Genomic DNA, 25,163 nt, shown 5'->3' on the forward strand with positions numbered 1-25,163 from the left:
GATGAGTGGAACCACATACCAACCTTGAAGCTGCACTCTGAGGTGCAGTGGATGGTCCAATATGTTTAGCATATTATAAGGTAAACTACAAAAAATATAAATTAAGATGAGAGCGTTCCTGGGAGTTAGTTTCTAAGCATATAGCAAGAGGGAAATAGTGTAAAATGGAAGGGGCAACAGATGATTAGGGCCAAATACTGAAAGTGGGAGGCCTGCAAGCAAAAATACAAGTCTGATTGTATATCAATATCAACATGTGTAAATGGCCAGTTAGGCATGTGAGTAGTATGGAAAAATCAGACGAGCATTCAACTATATGGGCAGTTGCATTTTTCCCTGCAAGTTTCCAACCTCCTATTTCTCAACATTTGGACCTCAATGCTTGATACTTTATCCATCTTATTTTATAACCTTCAAAATATGCTGCCTGCACTGGCGTGTAGACAGATGTGCCAACTTGCCACTTGTAGTTTGTATGTTGTGTGATTACTTTTTTCCCCCATTCCATGTGTGCCTGAATGTACTTCCCTACCCCCTACTATCTATCAGAAATGGTCTTTTTAGAGGAGAGTTGCATCAAAATCATGAGCTTCTCCCCTCCCCCCCCAATGTCTGATACAAACCCACGTTTGTCTAATGCATGGAGTGCATTTCGTTGCGGTGGGAAGAGAATCTTTGTAGTTCTCTGCGCCTGCTTGGGTGAACATGTTGTTTGCAATGTACTTGTAGTCGGTGGGTGAAGAAATAGCTCTTATTGGACTCACTTCTGCTGGTGAGAGAGAAGCTTCCCTGCTGCACGGAGCTCTTCTGCGGGTCTGGGGGAGCGGGGCAAGGTTGCTTTGTGACACAATGTCCAGACTCTTGGGGTAAGACTCTCGCACCCTCCCTCAGGGGCCCCTTGGTCCGCGAGGAGTGGGGGAGGCAGGGGCCGCCTGCCAATCCCGGCCCCTCCAGCCCGGGCTCCATCCCCGCGTGGGAGTCGGGGGCGACTGGCCGCGCGCTCCAGCCTGACAGGTGCGGGCTCCTCCGGCCTGGCCCGCTCTCCCGAGCCGGGGCACAGCTCAGCGTGGGCACAGCCGAGTCCCGCCACCACCTGCCCGCGGGCGGCACCGAGCGGCCGCTCCCAGCCTCACCTTCCCAACGGCGCCCCCACAGTCCACGGGCCTGCGCCCAGTTCCCACCCCCCGTACGCCATCTGCGCAGCCCACGCTGCTGGCGCAGCTGCCCGAGCGCGGCTCATCCCCCGCCTCTCCGGAGCCCGATGTGACCCGCCAGAGAAAATGGCGGCGGCGGCGGGGAATCGCACCTCGTCGTCGGGATTATCCTTGGGCAGCAGCGCGGACGCCGCCGCCGCCACCCCCGGGAGTCTGCAGAGCTGCGCCGGGAGCGTGCCCGGCAGCGGCGGGGGGCTGCTGCGGGCGGCGGGCGGCGGGTGCCGGGGGCAGCGCTCCGACTGGGGACGGGAGGAGCTGCGCAAAGTGCGGGGCGTGGAGCTGGACCCGGCTGCCGGAGGCGCCGCTCTTCGCTGGCGGCTGGCGGAGCCCGGCCGAATCCTCGCCGCCCGCTGCCTCGCCGGCAGCCTCCGGCCCCGCCAGCCCCGCGTCCTCCCCCGGCCGCTGCATCGCGCCCCACGAGCCGCAGCCGGACGGGAGCCCCGCAGGAGCCGAGCCCGAGAGGAGGATGGAGTCGTCTCCCCCTGCCGGGTGAGGGGCGCCGGGCTGGGGGCTGGCGGCGGTGCGGATCCCGGAGCCTCACAGGGGCCGCCCCGGGCAGATGTTGGGGGCAGGAGGCCCTTGGGAGGGGAGCGGAGGCGTGGGAGGCTGCTGCGGGCGGGGGCGGCGGCGAGGCCCGGCTCTACTGGCGGAGCAGGGGGCAGAGCTCGCCGGAGCCTTGCTCCTGCCACCGCTCGAGCTTTTGGGGGTCCCCTTCCTAGACCCGGGCGCCTGGGGCAGCACCCAACGGGCAGGTAGCGGGGACGTGCCGCTGGCTGCCGCCCGGGACCGAGCCTGTTAGAAGAGGCGATGGGATCTGTGTGGGGGACGGTTTTACAGGGTGATGGGGTGGCGGGTGTGGGTTCGTACCCTGTCAGCCCCCTATGTTTGTAGGGGAGCTGTCAGCTGTAAGAGACGCGGGGCACGCGGGTGGTGAATGGCCAGTAGTTTGTGTGGTTGTGTTCAGTGCCTAGTTGGCTTATGCAGGAGGAGCTGCAGGTTTATGGAGCTGAGGTTGTGTTTCCCAGCACTGTAGCCTTGGTACCAACTATTGCATTTGTGTTATCTTTGCACTGCCACCTCGTTTGTGTGTTTTGATCTCTGGGTTTCCCGTGTCTTAGTTAAATGGGAGTCACAACTGATCTCGGGTGGGGGGCTGGGGGTGATTTATTTCTGCCTGAGCTCCGAGAGACTTTGAAGTTTGAATTTGCCCTAGTGGTTGAGGACCCAGGACCGGATGTGTCAGCCATTCAGTTTCAATGCAGTTAAACCCGTTAACCCTTCCAGCAGTCTTTCCTTCTGGGTGCAAGAGCGATAGCCGAGTGTATTTGAATTTTTTTTCTAAATCACTCCCTCCGTACTCACTCCACCGCCTTAAAGTGCTTCTGCTTTGTGTAATCTAGATAGTAATCTCTCTAAAAGTCTTAGATTTTTACATTTAAACTAGTGGGAAAGTAAAAGCAAATATATTTAACGTTAAATATTAATAAAAATGAGTCCTTTCTCCTTTGGCTTGTTTCACTTGAAATTGCAGAACTGTTCTGTTTTTGTTTAGTAAAAAAAGCATGAATATCTACTCTGCAAAAATGTAGACAGTGCAGTGTGTTTCAGGGGTTTATACTAGAGAAAACATATTTGAGTGGTTGCACCTTGTGTGAAATGATACAATGTGCCCTTGCAATGTTTGTCCTATTCTGTATCTTATTTGGTAAAGAGTTGAGATTTTACAGAGCTTTCCAATTAACAGGTATTGTGGTGCAAACAGGCACAAGTTGAATGGTTATCGTGTGTTTGATATAATATATTACATACACAAAAACATTCAGAATTAAAGCTACCATGTGCATATTTTAAGATGCCTTCTTATGTGCTTCAGAATGGATTATACTTACTGCTTTTAATGTGTTCATGGGTGAGAGTAATGATGGTGATAGATCTTGTAATCTTTTTGACATAGATTTAACAATTAGTTTCATAAGGATTGTTATGTGAGTCTTCCTGTGTAAATAGTGAATTGCAGTACTTGGAGGTGAAGACTGACTGTTGCTTTACTTTTAAAATTATTTTACAGAAAAAAGAATCTTTTAGTTAGCCACTTAAACCACAAACAAGAAATCTCTTTCCCATTTGTCCTAGAAGGATATTAAATAAAATATTTCCATTCTAGAGAATGCTTTACTAATATGCCAATCTGTCTAATAAACAGCAATTGTTTAGGTATCTAGACCTATTCTGTACTGTTTGTGGACTTTGGTCTATATTTAAGGCAGTGTAGGTTACTTGACAGTAGTATGGCACTAGCAGATGAACCACCACTAGCAGATGAACCACCAATCTAGCTATAGAAAGATTAATAGGAAATCTATGTTAATGAAGTTTCTTCAAGGAGAAGATGATATATTGACTTCAGCAAGTGACTTGTATTAATTTGATTTTTGTAGCATTATCTCCAGGGTTTTGTCAAGATATGAAACTAAAATATACTTTATTTCATGTTATTCCCTCATGTAGGTGTTTCCACTGTAGCAAATATAAAAAGTTCAGTACCACATCAGAGGAAAAATAACTAGCACAAACAGCATCAAAACATGCCTTTAAAAACAGTGAAAGATTCTCACAATAATTTTCAGTGGGACTTATTGCTAGTTGTTGTGACAAATGTTGACCTTCTTGAACCCATATCAGGAGACCACACTTACACTGAAATATTAACTCCATCCTTGCTAGCTAATTCCACAGACACAAGAATTTATTTAAGGTAATTCCTGTTCTCTGTTTCAAACACTTTTTAACAGCTTTTCTTATATTTAAAGCACCTAAGTTTGCACATGTTGAAGTATGAATATACATGCAATTTGAAGGAAGAAAGGTTTCAGGAACTTTAATGGCTTATAGCACTATCTCCATAATTCCAATAATAGAGTTATAACAGTTATTTCATATGAGAGAATCTTAAATGTCAAGTGCATTATTCTGTTTAATATGCAATGAGATTACACCATAGTCCTGAAATGTTAGTTTCAGTCTCTGGTAAATAATTTTAAGAGACCTAACTGAACGATTAGTTATGCTATAAATTCAGCAATACTGTATAAACCTCATGTTAAAGACTTCAGTATATTCGATGCAGTCTTGCCTGTAAACAGATGTTTGTACCCTCCTTTGTCAGAGTATTTCAATAATTTAAAACAGTTTTTACACCTACTTTAGTAATAAAGGAATCTAGTCAAATACAAGATAATTAAAATTTTCTGTTGTGTACTAGAAATGCCCACAATGTTCTGTGCACTATATAAATGTACATGTGTGCACACAGTCATTGCTCAGAAGAGTTTAAAATCTGAGAGAGCAAACATTTGGTGGATGGAGTGAAGTCCATCAAAATACAGTATTTTGCATGTGTAGTACCTTGTTGTTTTTTTTTAAATAAATACACTAGTTATACTCTTCTTCCCCTCCACCCAACCATTAGTAGTTAGCAGATACTGTACTTGCTCTCAAGTCCCCCTACCAACATTTTTGGTATTACAGTCACATTTTCTTTTTTATAAATAGATTTTCCTGTTCTATTTCTGTGTGAAAGACCCCCGTAAAGCAGAGATGTAAACTGGGGAAAGAGTGAAACTGACTCTGCAGTGTGCTTTTAAATACACAAAATAAAAATGTTGTTTCATTAATCTCTCAGTTATGTTGTCTTTTTACTACTATCGTGACAAAAAACAAACTTCCAGAAAAATTATTTTTTGTGTGTGGTTTTGGTTCAGTCTCTGTTAATGTGAAATGCAACCTGAACACACAACAATTAAGTTATTTTTCATGTCTCTTGATATCAGCTTATTTATACTGTTTATATTTAATACTGAACAAACTGTTATGAATTTAATATATTATTTATTAGGCTTTCTTGGAATTTGGGGAGCTATAAAATCTGTTTGGGGCAGGAATCCATAAAAGAACAAGATAAAACCTTTTAACATTTCAATTTTTATCAAAATGAAGTGCTTCACATACTACCTTCAAAAATCTAACAAAACCTTCCATTATCTTTATCAGATTGCTGCATTCCTGAGGTAATACAACCGTTTGTGACACTGGTATGGTTCTGTTGCTAGAAAAGGCGGGAAAGTATATTGTTGCTTTATGAACTGTAGGGAATCTTTATTATGATTAACTGAAGAGTATTGCTGTAGGAATTTAAAAAGCATTTTAGAAAGATACCAGATCTTGCAGAAGTAGTGAAACTAGACAGTTTTTCCAGTCGATTGATAAGTTCGTGTAGCTTCCATTCCAAGGCAGTTAAAATAAATATTGGGCCAAGAAAATTAATGCTTTTTGTATAGTTTTAATGTAATTCTTTTATAGTGTTCATATCAAATAATTGCCAACTATTTTCTTACGCTGGCATGGATGACAGGTTAACCAGCGTTCTTCAATACAAGACTTCTAACACTGTCAGCCCTATTTTTTTATAAAAACAAAAAGCAGGAAGTGCTGCAGTTCAGCTTTCTTCACAGCTCTCCTCTTTATCCAGTATCCATAAGCAATAATTTTTTTTCGTATAGAAGTGTCTTCCATCTAGCACAAACAACATTTGTTCAAAAAACGGTCTCCATTTTAATATGATATTGACTGTAAATGGCAGATTTGTTATCAGATATCTCAAATGTAAAGAAGGCATTGCCTGCTCCTGGTCTTACACTATTATGTAGATAAATGACTGATGTCATTTGTTGGTTTTCTTGTGTTGGTGCTTGTATTATAGCATGTTAAAAACACCTAAAACACAGTGAGAAGATTGCTGTTATGCCATCTAGTAGAGCAGAACTAGCAGCAGCTTGCCAATTCTAGATCTGCTCCTCAATCCATGACACCTGCCTTGTTTTTTGAATTCCAAAGCAGGACAGAAATATATCATACTACAGAATACTTTCTAGTAAAGAAAGGATGAGGTGAGTTGAATGTTTTTCATTGTTAAAACATAGTTTGGCCAAGGGTTCCTGTCCTTCTAAATAAGTGATAATGAAAGGTAGTTATGTTGCGTTTCTGCCATATGTTAAGCTTTCATATATATGGCACCTGCTAACCTGAGTCGGCCCTGCGATTGAAGTTAAAATGTATTTGGCATGGTTGGAGCTGCCTGAGTGGGTGAGTGTAAAGAAAATATAGTTAAAATAACATTTTAAGTATTCTGATCAAGTCAGTAATGTAAACTATCTTTCACTGATAATGGCAAATTTAATTATATCCCTAAGAGCTCATAAATAGAAAATCACTTCTCCCACTATCTTAACACTAGCTTTTTTCAGGTGGAGGAGTGAGCAGAAGCAGCATGAAAATGATGAATGCCGTCCTGGTAAATTGCATCCTGCTATTACTGCTAAGAGAGCACTATGCATGTCCAACACAACAGATGCCAGGCTCTCATGATGGATCCTCTCAGACACTGGTTTGAAAATGGAGTGAAGAGGATGTAGGGAGAAAGGAATATGTGCAATGCCAAGCTGAATTTAAGTCTGTCTAAATTTAAAACAGGACATGATGATAACTTCATTACCACATTAGGATTTGCAGTTATGAATTTAAGGTACCAGTGCACAGTAAAAATTAAATCTTGTGCTTCAAGATTTAAACTGCATGAGAATGAGGAAGGAACTTCTCCTACCTTCTCTGCTGGTTTCCCACCATCCTCTAGGACCTACAAACATGTTTATGTATGGGTTGGCTGTGTTGGTCTCTCTCTGAAGCATCAGGTATACAATTGTTGCTCAGGCAGGATGTTGTATTAGACTGTTTGATCATCTGGTATGGGAGTTCCTTTGATCTTATCCAAAGTATACAGACTGTAACTTTAATTTATCTGTAGCTCTTTCAGGGGAATTACTGGTATTGTAGATTAAATCTTCACTTCTACAAATAGAGGGTGTTATCCATTAAGATGTTTGGCTTAAATAAAACTTGCATAGACAGTGCAAATCCAGACAGTGAGAATGCAAAATGTTTTGAAGATAAATTCAAATCACCTTTAATCATTATTTTTAAGATTTATAGGAGGAGTGAAACAATGTTACATCTTTCCTGTAACTTTTAGTGTTGTGGTGCTTTTGTTACATAGCAAAGTTAGGCTCTGACTACTGTTTGTTTAAATACTGTGTTTTGTATGCAGTTTTTAAAAAATAAAGTTCAAAGTCAGAAGTGCCACACTGCGCTGAAATTGTTCTAAGAATTAAAACAAGGGGTTGTGTTTGTAGCAGCAGTGGTGGTGAGGAATTGGTATGGTTTGAATTTCTGGAGTTCAGAACACAAACTTTTGTCTTTTCAGAGAGTCCTCAATCCTCTGTCAGAGCCTGATTTTTACCTTACTTTTGCCTCCTGTCTCCACTTATACTGCATAAGGTTCTATGATTGTAGCCTCTGTTGTTTTTTCAAGGCAAATTGAACAAGCGTCTCTTAAGAGGTGATCACTGTAGCTTTCTTGTTGGCTGTGGGGCTTGCTGTTAAGTAACGTAACCCATTTATTTCAGTGGGAGTTAGGTGTAGACCAGATTCTTCACTCACTTGCTCTTCCTTCCCTTCTTCTCTTCGTCCAGAGGCTGAGCATGTTGTGTCCAGAACACCTTCTATCTCCTGCAAGATCAGAGTTGGGAATCTAACAGGGCTGGCTTTAGGGATGGGCAACCCGGGCAACTGTCCAGGAGTGCCATGGTCAAGGGGGCACTGTGCGGCAGCACAGAGGTGTGCGCTGCCAGTGTAGAGTCAGAAGCTGCTCCCGACTGGCAGGGAGGCGCTGCATGCAGAGGCACCCAGATTTCTCTGTGCTTCCTCCTGGTGGAGGAACATATGGGGCGAGGGAGAAGAAGAAGTGAGCGGTAATGCACAGATGCTCTTCACTTGCCCCTGCACAGCCCCTAGGGGGGCACAAAGGAACATCTGAGGGAGCAGCAACACCGAGTGCTCTGTGCATCCAGGTCACTTCCCCCTTGGGCCGCTGCTTTCCTGTTGTCCCCTTATGCAGCCCAGGTGGGGAAAGTGACCTGGATGTAGGGAGGCCTGTTGTTGCTCCTTGCTTCCTCCCGCACAGCCCCTTAGGGGTGCGTAGAGGAGCAGTGTTTGATGGGGGGCAGTGAGAAGCAATGCCAAATAGTCTGTGCATCCAGGTCAGTTTTCCCAGGTGGGGGATGCAGGGGTTAGGGGAAAAAGGGGCACAGTGCCAGGGATAAGGGTGCAGGATGGGGAGATGCAGGGGTTTGTGGATTGGCATGAAGGAGGCACAGTGCAAGGGTTCAGGTGCAGTAGGAGAGTGCAGGGGGCACAGTGCAGGGATGTGGGGAGCCTTGGGGGGCCAAGGCAATGGGGGCCAGGTTTAATGGGGGGGGATGCTGCTCCCATGGGGGTCTGGGGCACCAAAATACAAGTTCACCCAGGGCATCATTTTCCCTAAGGCCAGTCCTGGAATCTAACATGACTATCCTGCATGGTACTACCATGCAACTAGAATATTATGTCCCTTAGTATGATTTTAATTAAGTCATTGTGTTTTTTTTCTTTTGCTTAAGTCTTTGAAAGACTTGCAGTTGTGTGGAATCTTAACACTAGCCAAACAATTGAGGAAAATAGTTGGCTCCACAAAAGAGCTGAAAGTCATGTCCGAGAAGATGGCAACACAATATTTTATTCTAAAACTTGATGTTCAAGAGCAATTTAAAACTAGCCATTATTTACTTTCCCCTGACAGTTAAAATGATTCTGTTCTCATTATGTTTAAACTTCCCAAGTCTCTAATTTTTAGTAATTGCTCTTGTTCGTTCATAGATTCCACAGCCAAACGGCATCAATGTGATCGTATGACCCCATATGAAATACAGGCCATAGAACTTCCCAAAATAATTCCTTTTGAAGTAGAGCACATCTCTTTTTAAAAAAAAAAGAAAGAAAGAAAGAAAAATCTTTATTTAAAAATTACCAGTGATGGCAAATCCACCCGACCGTGGGTAAATTGCTCCAGTGGTTAAGTACATTCACTGTTAAAAATTTACACCTTTTGCCAGTCAGAATTTGTCTAGTTTCAACTTCCTGTCAGTGGATCTTGTTATACATTTGGCTGCTCGATTGAAGAATCCATTATCAAATATTTGCTCCCCATGTAGGTACTTCTAGATGACTATCACCACCCCATAACTTTCTCTTTGTTCAGCTGAATAAATTGAGCTCTTTGAGTTTGTCACTGTAAGATCTGCTTTCTAATCCATTAGTCTTTCTCATGGCTCTTCTCTGAACCCTGTCAGACTAAGGCCTGTTCTACATCTAAAATTTCGGTTAATTTAGCTATATCGCTCAGGACTGTGAATAATTTTTCACCCTGAGCACTGTAGTTAGTTTGACCTAACCCCTGATATGGATGCAGCTAGGTTGATAGCAGGGATCTTTCATTTACCTACTTCTGTTCAACCAGAGAGGTGGATTACCTACAGCAGTGGTGCCCAACCTCATATGGCCCTCTTTTGTAATAAGCATAAGCGCTACCGTATGTGGGCCAAACAGATTGTTACCTATATTGATTTATATTTTAAGTTCAGCTTGTTTCGTATCTATTTAGATAGAAACAACCTATTTACAGCATTGTCTGTTTACACACTTGCGTAAACTAAAATGATGTAAACATGACAACAAAAGAATAATGAATTGGCCATTAGTATATTATATGTTATATTATATGTATAGTATATGTTGAATCAGGTGGAGGGCCTTAGGAAATGCGCTGGTGGGTCGTAAGTTGGGCACCTCTGACCTACACTGGTGGAAAAAGCCCTTCCATTGATGTAGAAAACGTCTACACTATGGTGCTACAGCAGCACAGCTGCAGCACTGTAGCTGTGCTGCTGTAACATAGCCATACCCCTAAATTAATGCAATCCTTTTCCAGTAGGCAAAATTGGTAGAAGGTCCAGCAAAATTTATCAGTATTGCTAACTTTGAGATTAAAAAAAGTCAGTGCCCCAAAATTTGAGGTTTTCAAAACCATCGAATCACATTTTTCAGTCTCTGCTTTTAAACTTTTTTTTTTTAAACTCCCACTACTCCTCTGCCTATGTGTGTGATTCATAGACTCTAGGACTGGAAGGGACCTCGGGAGGTCATCGAGTCCAGTCCCCTGCCCTCATGGCAGGACCAAATACTGTCTAGATCATCCCTGATAGACATTTATCTAACCTACTCTTAAATATCTCCAGAGATGGAGATTCCACAACCTCCCTAGGCAATTTATTCCAGTGTTTAACTACCCTGATCAGTTAGGACTTTTCCTAATGTCCAACCTAAATCTCCTTGCTGCAGTTTAAGCCCATTGCTTCTTGTTCTATCATTAGAGGCTAAGGTGAACAAGTTTTCTCCTCCTCCTGATGACACCCTTAAGAACCTGAAAACTGCACATGTCCCTCTCAGTCTTCTCTTTCCAACTAAATAACCAATCCTTCAGCCTTCCTCATAGGTCATGTCTCAGGACCTTTAATCATTCTTGTTGCTCTTCTCTGACTTTCTCCAATTTCTCCACATCTTTCTTGAAATGCGGTGCCGAAACTGGACACAATACTCCAGTTGAGGCCTAACCAGCGCAGAGAAGCGGAAGAAGACTTCTTGTGTCTTGTTTAGTGAGATATATTAGAGTGAAAAGTCATCATTTAGTGAAGTGGTCCCAGCCAGAGATCCGGAGCCTCTGGGGGCTGCCATACAGGGCTGGCATTAGACTTACTGGGGCCAGGCAGAAGAAAACCCAAGCCCACTGCCTGCGGCTGAAGCCCAGGGCTCCAAGCCCTGCCAACCAGGGCTGAAGCGAAGTCTGAGCAACTTTGCTTTGCAGGCTCCCTAGCAGTTGCCCTGCTGTTACCGCTAATGCTGACTCTGGTTTCATAGCAGAAAAACTATTGTGTGGAGCAAGTGGGCATGGAGGTTTTTATTCATGTTGGAATGTGAAGGCTAGAAAGAAAAGGTTGCAAACCCTGCTTTAGTGCACACAAAATGCATACTTCATAGAATCATAGAAGATTAGGGTTGGGAAGAGACCTCAAGAGGTCATCTAGTCCAACCCTGCTCAGAGAAGACCAACCCCAACTAAATCATCCAGCCAGGGCTTTGTCAAGCCGGGCCTTAAAAACCTCTGAGGATGGAGATTTCACCATCTCCCTAGGTAACCCATTCCAGTGCTTCACCACCCTCCTAGTGAGAGAGTTCTTCCTAATGTCCAACCTAGACCTCCCCACTGTACTGAGGACACGCTCCTTGTCTTGTCATCTGCCACCACTGAGAATAGCCGAGCTCCATCCTCTTGGGAACCCCTTCAGTAGATGAGGGCTGCTATCGAATACCTCCTCTCTTCTTCTTCAGACTAAACAAGCCCAGTTCCCTCAGCTGTCCTCATACGTTAATGTGCCCTAACCCCCTAATCATTTCGTTGCCCTCCATTGACTGTCTCCAATTTGCCATATCCTTCTAGGGGAAAGAGAGGGGACAAAACTGGATCTTTACTCCAGATGTGGCCTCACCGGTGCCAAATAAAGGGAGTAATCACTTCCCTGTCTGTGGGCAGTGCTCCTACTAATGCAGCGCAATATGCCATTAGCTTCTGGCACAAGGGCACACTGTTGACTTGTATCCAGCTTCTCGTCCAGTGTAATCCCAGTCCTTTTCTGCAGAACGCTGTTAGCCAGTCGGTCCCAGCCTGTAGCAGTGCATGGATTCGTCTGTTCTAAGTGCAGGACTCTACACTTGTCCTTGTTGAACCTTATCAGTTTTCTTTTGGCCTAATCCTCCAGTTTGTCTAGGTCACTCTGGACTCGATCCCTACCCTCCACATATCTACATTTCCCCCCAGCTTAGTGTCATCTGTGAACTTGCTGAGGGGGTTCTCCCTGGCTACTCAGATGGAGTGTCTACTTACTGTCTCCTCGCCTATAAAATAGAGGAGTTACATTTTTAACTGTCTCCCCTTCTACTTTCCTTTCTTTGACAAAAGAAGGACTGAATGGTAAATAGTTTGCAAACCCTGACCAAATGCATCATGATTCATCCTCACACTGAGAAGTTACATTACTTTTTAAGGATGGGAAGTTGCAGCTAACTTTACCAAAGGCAGTCTCACTTCCACTTACAGGTAGACCAAAGGAAAATGGTTGCCATGTTGCTGGCTTCAGTCTCATTGACAGTAATAGCAGATGGTGGCCATTTTGAATATCAGAAAATGTGAGAGTTGACAACTTTTCATGTTTTCATGAAACAAATTAAGAAAAATTGTTAGGATAAAATCATAAGAGGTGGCAATAGTGTTATCAGCTATGGCAGTGTTTCATAAGAACATAGAAACATAAGATGTCATACTAGATCAGAGCTAGTCCGTCTAGTTCAATGGCTTGACTCTGGCCTGCACCAGATGCTTCAGTGGAAGATGCAAGACACCCCACAGTAGGTCAGTTTGGGATAATCTGCCTGTTATGAAAATCTCATCCTCATCCCTAATAGTCAGATTACCCTAACTCTGAAACAGAAAGTTTTATACTCCTTCTAAAACTCTTCTGTTAGCATTAACTCTTACAATTCTGGAAATTATTCTTCTCTGTATAATCATCCTGTCGTTTTTAGAATTTTGCTAAGAGCTTGACCTCAACAGCATTCTGTGGGAATGAGTTTCACATCTGATTACCTATTGTGTGAAAAAGTATTTCCTTTTTGTGTGTTTTGTATTTGCCACTTTTCATTGAAGTTCCCTTGTTCTTGTGCTATGACATAGGAAGAACAGAAGTTTTGAGTTACTTGGTTTATATCATTTATTGTTTCATATATTGTTACTGTGACCCTCTTATTTGCCTCTGTCTAAAGTAAACAATCCTAGTCTTCTCAGTCTCACCTTATATGAGGTTTTTCTATGCCCTGTAATGTTCTTATTGCACTTGTCCTACTCTTCTCTAATTCTGCAGTATCCTTTTTGTGGTGAGATGACCAGTACTGTACAGTTTGTTCTAGTGAGGGCATATCATTGATTTTCATAATGGCATTCTGTTTTCTTTGCTGTGTCCCATGCTATTCTAATGCATCCTAAAGTGGTTGGTTTCCATTGCATATTAAGCAGAAGTCTTTTCAGCTTTCCAGAATGAGGGACAAGTCCCTTCCCGAGTTGATGATTAAAACAGAACCCTATAAGGAGTCTGAGCAGTTATTTTTTTGCCCTCCACTATGAATTACTTTTCGCTTATTTCCCTCAGACTTATTGTGATTGCCCTGAGGCCTGTTGTGAACCTTTTATATATGTCCATCATATCTATACCTTCAGAATTGCCTCTGGCCTGACTTCTGCTCTTCGTGTTTTTAGAAGGTTGTGATAGGGCTTGTGTGTGCATACTTTCAGCATCATAGGGACAGAAATCTGATTCACAGAGACATTAATTTGAAAATTGGATTTTTTTGAACTAGTTACAATCTCTAATCATAGTAGTAATGAAGTGTGTCTACAGTATGCTTTCTGAAATATGGTGTAACCCACACACGTCCTGGGTGTGGTGTTCTGTCCCATCTAGTAGCGTTGAGACCACTTAGAAAGAGACAGAAAATGAGTCTGCTCTACAGCCTTAGCTAACTGCTAGTTGGCTTTTAGCTCATGCAGTGGAGGCTTATGCTTCAAGCTTCAGAGGCCTCAGGTCCAATACCACTCGCTGATGACCGGGGTCTGTTGGAGTTACAATGGCATTCTGTTTTCTCTAACCAAAAAACTATAAATCACAGTGTGAATTATGCCGTCTCCCTTACTCATGTGCTATTCACCAGCTATGTATATGGAGCCACACACAGTTGCTAGTATCTGAAACATGTAATGAAATGCGTAGTTTATGAAAATATGTTTTGTGACCTAAACAGAGGTTCATTTATAGGTTAGTGATACAGTCAAACATCTGTCAGTTTTTTCTGATGCTACAACTAAGATATAAGACCATAACTCAAGGCAATTACAGAGAGATTCATTTGCTTTCAGTTTGCTTTCTTTGTAATTTGACAGCACTTTATGTGCAGCCTTAGCAGAATTTTTTTATTTTTTTACAACTTTGACAGATTTTTTATTATTGATATAAATGTCCACAGTTATGAGACATTTTGGGGGGGCAAACAATGGAGAGGATGTTGGACAATTTATTTTAATCACAGTTGTTGTTGAGATTCAAAAAGTTAAAGCTTTAAAACACAAATTTTGGACTTCACATGTCAAAACATACAAAGTTAAATATCCTTAAATCAAATTCTAGTTCTCAAGCATCATTTTTATTTCTTTGCCTATTTATAAATTTCAGTTATTAATGATGGAAATGTTTGTTGGTTTGTGTGTGTATTGTGAAATCAACATTTACTGATCAGTAGACTTGGAAGAATTACACTTTTTATGTGTAGTCATTTTGTCTTCCCTCTATCAGTATTTCACACAGCAGCAAGGGGAAAGAAAATCATTTTAAAAGAATCCAAAAAAGTGACTGTAAAAACACACAAACTGAAATAGAATGGTGGGGCCAGGTGTAATACCCAGTACTCTTTTTAACTTGTTTTTTTAAATTGACTAGATTATTGATTTAAATAAACGACAACATACTGAATATTCAAATAAACCACATCTAGAATATCCCATAGTTTTTAATTTCATTTGTTCTTTCAGTAATTTAAATAATGTATTGTAAAAAAAAATCCGTACATGAAACAGCAGTGACCGCTCTAATCATAGACTGTATCTGTTTGCTTAATGTATGGAAAGTGTTATTACTGTTCAAATTAGTGAACAAGCTCATTGAAATAGCATTTACTGTTTTTTCCCCAAAACACACAGCATAATTAGGAATAAACTATCTTAATTGAGGGATTTTATTTGGAAAGAATGAGGTTCTAAATTGTGAATATTCCATGACCTTTAAACTTGAAACACTTTTGAGAACAGAAATAAGCAACTTCTCAGGAATTTTCAGCAAACTTTAAAATGAAAAATATGTTTAATCCATGGTAAGTGCCCTTTCCTCAGTTCTAGCTTCACGTTTCCCCATGGGCACAGTGTTCACTCCCTTTCACTAGCTTCTCCTCTCTAATTTCATAGTTTCATTCTTCCCATCCAGTCTGTCCTAGAGCCTACTGATTCTTCTTCTCTCTCTGCCATCATTGAGTTAGGCAGCTCTGTCTTAATTCCTCCTGCACAACTAATAAATAGGCCACAAAATCTCCTCTCCATTTGCAGACATACCCTGATGTCTAATCACCTCACTTCCGTCTCCAGCCTCCCAAATGGGCAGATTGGTGACTGAGTCTGATCTAGTCTTTCCAGTGACTTCAGTGCATTCTGTTGCATTTAGAAATGGAAATAAAGCATTTTCTTTATCATCATATTTTTACTAAGGGGATCCTGTTACTTTTTTTCTTTCCCTGAAAGTGAAAGATTGTGTTCAGTACTCAAGGACAGTGATAGCGACTTCCATCTCTCTTCATATACTGATTAAAATCATCTTTCCACCTAATCAACCACATGACTCATGTTTCTTCTACTCAGTAGGAATTAGAAACCTGGAAATGTCATTTATTTAAAAAAAAAAAAAAAAAAAAAGAGCAAAGATTGATCATTTGTATTGCAGTCATATCTAGGGAGGGAACTCAGTCACAGATCAGAGACCTCATGGTGCTAGTCACAAAGACGCTCCGCCTCAGAGAGATTACAGTCTAAAAATATGACACGATGCATTCAGTTGACAAAATGGGGGAGGCAAGAAGATTTGTGGGGAGGTTGAGGTAACAGTAAAACAAATGAAGTTTAGCATAATAAGCAGATGTTTTAGCTTGTCATTTTCCTAGCCATTGTCAAATGTTGGTGTGTTATATCATATTTCAGACTTCTGGCATCAAATATTTAAACAGGGAAACTCATTTTCAGCCCATATACTTTCTGATGCTAATGGCATCTAAGCTAATTTTCTAAGTAACTTGTAATAGTTTTGTTCTGGTTTGGGCAGACAGAAGTAGCCTTACTTAACCCTCTTAAATATATTTTAAAACTAACTACTTTTTATTTAACAAAAAAGATGGTTTCTTATTAAAAGTAGTTCTATAGTACAGTCAGTTTGTCATGTGTATTTTTCCAAGTAATTGGAAGGCTGTCTTTGCTTTATCCTCCTACCATGAAATATATTCGTATGTCAGGTCACTATATTGTGCTGTTTGCTTACTTTACACTGCTAGTTCTAAATCTTCAGAATTATGTGAGATTTTTGTGGATAAATTCTAAATCCACAATAAAAATACAAATTAAATTAAAAATGTGGAGGTACATTTTTCTTTAAATTGTAAGTTTTTAAAACAAGTTGAATCCTCACTTGATCAGAAATAAGAGTTCTGTTAAGATTTGAAAAGGTTTCTACAGAACAGACTATCAAATCCAATGTTGGAATTTTCATTTCCAACCTATTTTCCAAGTGTTTGAAAGGTCATGCTTTTAAAACAGTTTGTTTTGATGGAGTGAAATTGTCTGTCTACAATGTTAGGTCCTACGAGTAGTTCCCTGTTTGGTCTTTAAATCACATTAGTCTAATATATCTTTAAAAATAGTTACATATATGTGGTAAAATACAGATTATTGTGATATCTTCAGGTTTTCTTTCTAAAGTACAGTTCAGCTTCGGCATGTTCAGATGCAATAGTATAGCATTTTATTATCCAGGTAAATATCCTTAATACTGTACATCAGCAAAAAAAAAAAGTATGCTGTATTGTTGATATGTTGTAACTTGCTGTGTTGAACCATGGGAATGTGGCAATGTTTTACAGTTCTGCTATTAGCAAAGATCTTCAGTAAGATGGCGAAAGAGTAGGTGGGTTGCTGAGGAGCAAGGCAAGGCACTGAAGAAACTTTGTCAAAATCAGACTGTCTCCAGCTTACTGATTGTTGACAAAGTCTGATGAAAATTTTTTTCCAACCAGCTCTAATCTAGCTCTAGTTTTAATTTCTGGGAGAATCTGGCACTCATGAAAGTAAACAACTGTTCATCTCAACTAGACTTCGTTAGAAAACATGTATGCACTTGCTTATCTTCAAGCACAGTGTTTTTAATAAGACTACTCACCTGCTTATTTAAGTTTATGTATAAGTATCTGCAGGATTGGTGCCTAAATAAAGACATGGCTTCCAATCTTGCCATTAGGTTTGTGTGGTCAGACCCCTGTATGAATGTAGAGCCCCGTTGACTTCTGTGGGACTCTGTGGATGCAAGTGAGGATCTGGTTGCAGGACTGGGGCCATAGTTGCCTGAGTGAAGCAAAGGCCTAACACTCAGCTTGATGGCGTTTGTCTGAACTATTGATTTTAGTGCAAATCACCATACTGGAAAAGTCTGGTTCCCAGGAAAATCAGGACCCCAACATTGCTTGGTGCTGCAAGTAGAGGAACTCTCTGCTGCCTTCTGCTGCTGCTTACACATATCAGAGGCAGCAGCTTAAAGATGTGTGTGAACATTGTCATTAGCATGGACTAATAGAAATAAGAGAGCCTTGGGGGGGAGGGGTATATGTAGGAGAGAAAGCAGCAGGGAATGGAGGGGTGGGGCAGCGGTGGTGGAAGAAGCAGGAACTTTAGAGGAGTAGAAAACAGGGGTCTGGGATGGAGGGGGGCAGGGCTGGTTGTGAGGAAAGCTAGGATGCAGACAGAGAGGCTTCACAATGGAGGGTAAGCAGGGACCTGTGGGGAGGGAATAGGTGGAGGGCTACCCAGGGACTGACAAGGGAATGAGGGGTGGGGAGCAGTAGTGAAGAGGGGAGGGGAAAACTAGATGGGTGGGACTTGGGAAGGGGAAATGGAGACCACAGAGACCTGTAATGGGGAGTAGGGGATAATGGAAGGGCACAAAGAGACTGTACCACGTAGGTGCAAATGTGGGACCCTAAGTATAGTGGGGGTGGGTGAGGGTGAGTTGCAGGGAGCCCCTGAAGTAACACAAAGGGAGCTTGTGGAGGGAAGGGAAAAATGCAGGAAGCCCCTTGTGGGTGCAATGTTCTCTGCCTGCATGTTGATTCTGATCTTTAACATTTCTGGGCTGCATTTCTACAGAGATTGCCAGTTGTGCTGAGTTTTATATGGTGATTTGTGAAGTGGACAGAATTTTAGATTTTCATTAGTGACTCATCTGGATTAAAACCCTAGTTTCAGAATGTGAAAGGATTTAATGTAGTTAACACCCTGTGATCTAGCAGAATCATGGGGAATGTCAAAAATTAAATTCAAAGTGTAAACCTATATCTACTCTTCTCATCCTATAGTGTATTTAAGACCTCTAATATTAGTAAAACAAAGTTTAAAAAAATCTTGGCTGTAGGATTCTGATTAATAACAACTTTTCACTTTCCCTTTTTACTTATTTGTGAAACCTATTCAATTTTATTCCAGTATTTGTTCATAACTTTGAGAATAGCTAACACATTCTTTCTGTGCAGAAATATACATGGAGTTAAATCCATCCAAAACCAAGTTAAATCAAACTTTTATCTTTGACCCAGATTGCCTGCACATTGAAGTCCAGGACCTCTTTGGTAGCATTCTCTGAAATTCTTCTGGTTCCATGCATAGGCCAGTTAGGCAGAATTGGAGGTTCTCAATGTGTGAATGAAATGATAGCACTGGGAGAAGGGATTTAGATTTATTAGGAACTGGGGAACCATTTGGGAAAGGAGGAGCCTATACAGAAAGAATGGGCTCCACCTAAACCGAAACACAGCCACATTGCTGGCATGTAAAATTAAAAACATTGTAGAAGAGTTTTTAAACTAACAGGTGCAGCAGTGCTTGCAGTTCAGACATAGACATGCCTTAGGGGAGGATTTATTAAAGGGGATACTCTATATCCTAGTAAAGAGGAATGGATAGAAATTGATAAAGTGCAGATAGGAACTGAAGAGAAACAGTCAAACAGGAGTGCAATTCAGTTACATCACATGAAAGCAGAAAGCTAAAGATTGACTGGTTTTATAAGTGCTTGTATTTAGATTTCTAGCATTTATATACCAACACGGGTGAACTTGAGTGCCTGGTATTAAATGGGGATATTAATATAATAGGCATATCAAAAACTTAGTGGGAGGATGCTAATCAATGGGATATGGTAATACCGGAGTACAAAATATATAGGAATGGCAGAGTAGGTCATGTTGGTGAGGGAATGGAACCATATGTGAAAAATTTATTCTATATTTCAGTCTAACTGTACCATAGAATCTCTGTGGATAGAAATTCCATGCTTGAATAATAAGAGTATAGCAGTAGGAATATATTACTGACCACCTTACGGGGATGGTGACAGTGATTGTGAAATGATCAGAGAGATTAGAGAGGTTAAAAAAACCCAGAAAACCCAGTAATAATGGAGGATTTCAACTATCCCCATATTGAATGGATACATATAATCTCAGGATGGGGTGCAGATATAAAATTTCTACACATCATTAATGACTGTTTCTCGGAGCAACTAGTTCTGGAACACCCAAGGGAAAGACAGTTCTTGATTTTGTCCTCAGTGAAGCACAGGATTTGGTCAAAGAGATGAATATAGCTGAACCACTCAGTAATAGCAACAGTAATGTAATTAAATGTAACATCCGTGTAGTGCGGGGAGGGGAAGGGCACCGTGCGGATAAAAAAGAGACACACCACAGTAGCATTTAACCTCAAAAGGGGAGACGACAAAAATGAAGACACTAGTTGAATGGAAATTTAAAGGAATAGTAAAATACCTGCAAGGAAGAGTGAAATGCCTGCAAGTTTTATGGAAACTATTTTAAAATACCGTAGTAGAAGCTAAAACTAAATGTGTACCCTGAATAAAAAAACAACAAACCAATAAGAGGACCAAAAAAAACCCCTACCCTGGCTAAATAGCAGGGTAGAAGAAGTGGTTAGAGGCAAAAAGGCATCTCTTAAAAATTGGAAGTAAAATCCTACTGAGGAAGATAAAAGAGCATAAACTCTGGCAAGACAAATGTAGAAGTATAATTAGGCAGGCCAAAATGGACTTTGAGGAGCAACTAGCAAAAGACACAATGTAACAGCAATTAAAAATCAGGAAGCCTGCCAAACAGTCGGTGGGGCCACTCGATGAACAAGGCAGTAAAGGAGCAGTCAAGGGAGACAAGGTCATTGAGGGGAAACTGAATGAATTCTCTGCATTGATCTTCACCGCAGAGGATGCGAGGGGGATTAACACACCTCAGCCATACTTTTTAGGTGACAAATCTAAGGAACTATCCCAGGCTGAGGTTCGGTAGAGGAGATTTTGGAACGAACTAATAAATTAAAGAGTCGTAAGTCACCAGGACCAGAAGGTATTCACCCAAGAGTTCTGAAGGAACTTAGCCATGAAACTGAGGAACTACTAACTGTGCTATGTAACCTATCCCTTAAATCAGCCTCTGTAACAGATGACCGGAAGATAGCTAATGTAATGACGATTTTTAAAAAATTTTTGAGAGCTGATCCTGGCAATTACAGGCCTGTAAGCCTAAATTCTGTACCAGGCAAATTGGCTGAAACTATAGTGAAGAACAGAGTTAGCACACCCGATATGTTGGGGGAAGAATCAACATGACTTTTGTAAAGGGAAATTATGCCTCACTAATCTATTAGAATTCTTTGTGTGTGTCAAAAAGTATGTGGACAAAGATTATCCAGTCAATATTGTGTACTTGGTCTTTCTGAAAGTCTTTGAGTTCCCACCTGAAAGACTCTTAAGCAAAGTAAGCTGTCATGGGATAAGAGGGAAAGTTCAGTCATGGATCAGTAACTGGTTAAAATATAGGAAACTAAGGGAAGGTAAAATGGTTAGTTTTCACAATGGAAAGAGGTACATAGTGGGATCCTCCAAGAAGCTGTACTAGGGCCCGTGCTGTTCAACATATTAATAAAGGTTCTGGAAAAGGGGGTGAATAGTGAGATGACAGTTTGCAAATTATATAAAATTATTCAAGATAGCTAAGTCGAAAGCTGACTGAAGAGTTACAAAAGGATCTCACAAAAGTGAGTGACAAAGCAACAAAATGGCAGATGATATTCAACGTTGATAAGTACAAAGTAATGTACGTTGGAAAAAATAATCCCAACTGTACATACAAAATGATGGAGTCCAAATTAGCTGTTGCAACTCAAGAAGGTGATCATGGAGTCATTTCAGTGGTTTTCTGGAAACATCAGCTCAATGTGCAGTGACAGTCAAAAAAGTTAACAATGTTAGATACCATTAGGAAAGAGAGAGATAATAAGACCGACAATACCATAATGCCACTGTTTAAATCCATGGTAAACCTACACCTTGAATACTGGTTGCCCCATCTCAAGAAAGTTTTTTATATTAGAATTGTAAAAGGTACAGAGAAGGGCAGCGAAAATGATTAGGGGTATGAACAGCTTCCGTATGAAGAGAGATTAAAAAAAGATTGGCACTGTTCATCTTAGAAAAAGAGACAACTGTGGAGCAATATGATTGAGGTCTATAAATACATGAATAGTGTGGAGAAAGTGAAGTATTATTTACCTCCTCATGTAATGCAAGAACCAGGAGCCTCCTAATGAAATTAATAGGCAGCAGGTTTAATACAAACATAAGGGAGTACTACTTTACGCAATACAGTCAACCTATGGAACTTGTTGCTAGGGGAAGTTGGGAAGGCAAAAGTATACTGGGTTCAAAAGGAATTAGATAAATTCATGGAAGATGAGTCCAATCAGTTGTTGTTAGCCAACATGGTCAGGGATACAACTCCATATATTGGGTGTCCCTAAACCTCTGACTGCCGGAAGATTGGACTAGACAAGAGGGAATAGATTATCCAATATTGCTCTGTTCTGTTCATTTCCTCTGAAGCATCTGGCTCTGGCCATTTTTGACAGACAGAATAGTGGGCTTGATGGACCATTGGTCAGATCCTGTGTGGGCATTCTTTTGTTCTCCCCTGATTTGCAAGACTGACATGTAGAAGGGGTGGGGGACAGGGCCAAAAAAATGAAGCGGAGGTTCAGTTTCCACAGGTTTGGTATCTAGGCCTTCAAACTTGTGGGTGCTGGCCAGCTGTGCATAGGAATCCTCTGTTCTATCTCCCATGAGCCATAGTGATGGGGTCATCTGTGTTTTGACCCCTGTGTGGGGAGGATCACAGCATAAGTAGTGAGAGTTACTGCTGCTGAAAGCATTAACTTGGCATGATTTTTACTGAGGATCTTCTTTGAGGAGAGCGAACAGCTGTCCCCTGGGTCTCATAGACTTTAAGGCCAGAAGGGACAATCGTGATCATCTAGTCTGACTTCCTGTAGCCTGTGATGTGCAGAACCTCACCCACTCACTGCTAATAAAGACTAATAACCTCTGGCTGAGCTACTGAAGTCCTCAAATAATTATTTAAAGACTTCAAGTTACAGAGAATCCACCATTTACTCTATTTCAAATGAGAAAGCGACCCATCCCCCATGCTGCAGAGGAAGGCAGAGAACCTCCAGGGGAACCTGGGGAAAATTCCTTCCCATCTCCAAACATAGCGATCTGTTAGGTCTCATGAACATGTTCAGGGTCTGTCAACCAGATACCTGGGAAAGAATTTGCTGTAGTAACTTGGAGCCCTCCCCATCTAGTGCCCATCTCCTGTTGGGGATATTTGCTACTAGTGGTGGCAGATGGGACACATGCTATTGTAGGCAATCTCTTCATACCTTCCCCTTCATAAACGTTATCAAGCTCAGTCATAAAAGCAGTTTTTATCCCCGCTGCTCCCCTTAGGATGCTGTCCCAGAATGTCACTCCTCTGATGATTAGACACCATTGTTAATTCCAAGCCTAAACTTGTTGATGGTCAGTTTATATCCATTTATTCTTTTTCTTTTCAAGCTTATGTGGTGACATACATGGATGTTATTTTGTGGAGGTATGCGACAGGTTCTGTGGATCCTGAAAGCAAGATCTTTTGTTTACAACCACAAAGAATTTAATAATGCAGCAAGGAAAGACACAGAATCAGTATTTTGAGTACAGCCATGATAGCTATTAGCCCAGGGTGTTTCTGGAGCCTGCAGGAGTCAGGTCCTCATTTGCCTGTGAGAGTCTTCCCCTTAACTCACTCACAGGTCCCTGACCAGCCACTACAGATCTGCAGCCAGCAATTTTTTGTCAGGCTGCTCCACAGCCAGACTGATACTGGTTTCCTCTGCATTCCCAAGCACTTTCTGGGGACCCAGCAGCTCAGAGATTTTCCTTTGAAGACCCTGTGTCTGCTTCACTACCTTCCTGAGCCTTGCACAGGCTGGTTTATATTTTGTTACCTAAAAGGAAATGGGGAATGACACAATATGGGTCATAACCTTGTTACTCCCTTCCCATGTTCAGTTATAAGGCATGTTTTTATGAGAAGGAGAAAAGGCGATTGATTATACATGGAGGAAGCATCCGGCATAGCTCTTTTCTCCCTTCAGCACAGCAACACCATAACTGCTTCCGGTGAGTGAACACAGGGACCTATTAGGTTATTATGTACTTAATTTTAAATTAGTTTAGTGCATGGCCTTTATGAATAATCCTGTTGTTTAGCCAGCACTTAGTACTACAGCTGTCCAAAACCAGCAGTCCCTGTATTAATATTAAAGGACTGTGCCACTCCAGTTGTACAGTATCTTTATATCACCATTTCAACAAATGGAGACTCCAATTTCCTCTAGTTATATAATAGATGAACTGGTGAATATTTAATATTTAAGCTGGTGAGGAAGTAGCTAAAAAGGCTACCGTTCATTGAAGGTGCTTGTCCTTTCTTTGGTGATTAAAGTGATACACTGTCTCAGTCTGCTCCTCAACATCTGGATGGTATTTGTAGGTAGCTCTGTTTCTATCTTCTTCACCTAGCACAATAACTGTCCTTTCCTTTCTAGTGCAGATTTTAGTGACAGAGTTCTGTGTGTTTGCTACCTTCAGACAGGACTCTGCATCAGCTGTCAATCCTACTCAGGGTCCATGTTAAGGTCCTCATGTTGCTATCTCTGGATGTGGATAGGGCTCAGTTATCACAGTAATAGTCTGTGCTCCCTGCTGCCTCTAAACTCAGGGAGATGGTGATTCTGTTGGTCAGTTTTCAGCTACTGATTAGGGCATGCTGCAAGATGCACCTGTTCAAACAAACATTTTCCTAAACAGCCCTGTTATAAAGTGCTCAGCAGGTTGGGACTTGTACCTGAGCATCCCAGATTATTGCTTAAACTACAGTTACTGATAAGTAACCTTTTTCTGCCTTCTACAGATAAATGATGCAGCTTTAATCTTGGACACTTACATGGTGCTGTATTGACTACTGCAGATGAAATAACTTGTCTGTGAAAAACTGTTGCTTACTGGAAGTTAACAAATACTGTACAGAGGTTTTCAAACTGTCTTCCATGGACTGCTGGTGATCCATAGAGAGGTGGTTGGTCACATTGAGTTGATTTTCTTATCTCCTGCAGTCAAATGTCATAAAAACAGCTACAAATACATTAAATACTTCCCTACTGTTTTTTTCCCATGTAAGCAATTACATTAATCTTCATAGAGATGTTGTGATAGTGAATTGAAAGTAGTAGGGACGTGTGATTGTGAATGGGTGCGGAGGTGGTTTGCAAAATCATGAATTGGGAGGAGGTGGTCCACAATACAAATTTGGTCAAGGTAAGATCAACATTTTTAACTGAAATTCTCCTTGTCACTTAAAATTACCAAATCAATCAAAGCTATCCTCTTGCTTTAGATTTGTGCCAGAACAGAGCTCAAGATGTCACAAAGTCCTCTGTCAGGTCTGTATTTTTGAAACATGCCCTGAGTGTCACAGTAGAAGGGTCTCTGGTCTCCTCTGGCAAAAATCACTTTGGACATCCGTATTACTGGGAATCAAGTGCAACTGTCA

The 25,163-nt window shown here is 41.4% G+C and overlaps 1 protein-coding gene across 1 annotated transcript in view; it reads left to right on the forward strand.

Moving 5' to 3' along the window:
• The first annotated feature begins 1,280 nt into the window (after positions 1-1,280).
• The window catches only part of MAP3K1 (mitogen-activated protein kinase kinase kinase 1), a 102,725-nt gene continuing 78,842 nt past the window's right edge, over positions 1,281-25,163 (forward strand). The window contains 2 exon segments of the mRNA XM_032775362.2: positions 1,281-1,499; positions 1,501-1,703. Of these exon segments, the coding sequence (XP_032631253.1) occupies positions 1,281-1,499; positions 1,501-1,703 (422 nt within the window).

This window comes from Chelonoidis abingdonii, chromosome 6, assembly GCF_003597395.2.
Source record: "Chelonoidis abingdonii isolate Lonesome George chromosome 6, CheloAbing_2.0, whole genome shotgun sequence".
In the NCBI taxonomy this organism is placed as follows: Eukaryota; Metazoa; Chordata; order Testudines; family Testudinidae; genus Chelonoidis; species Chelonoidis abingdonii.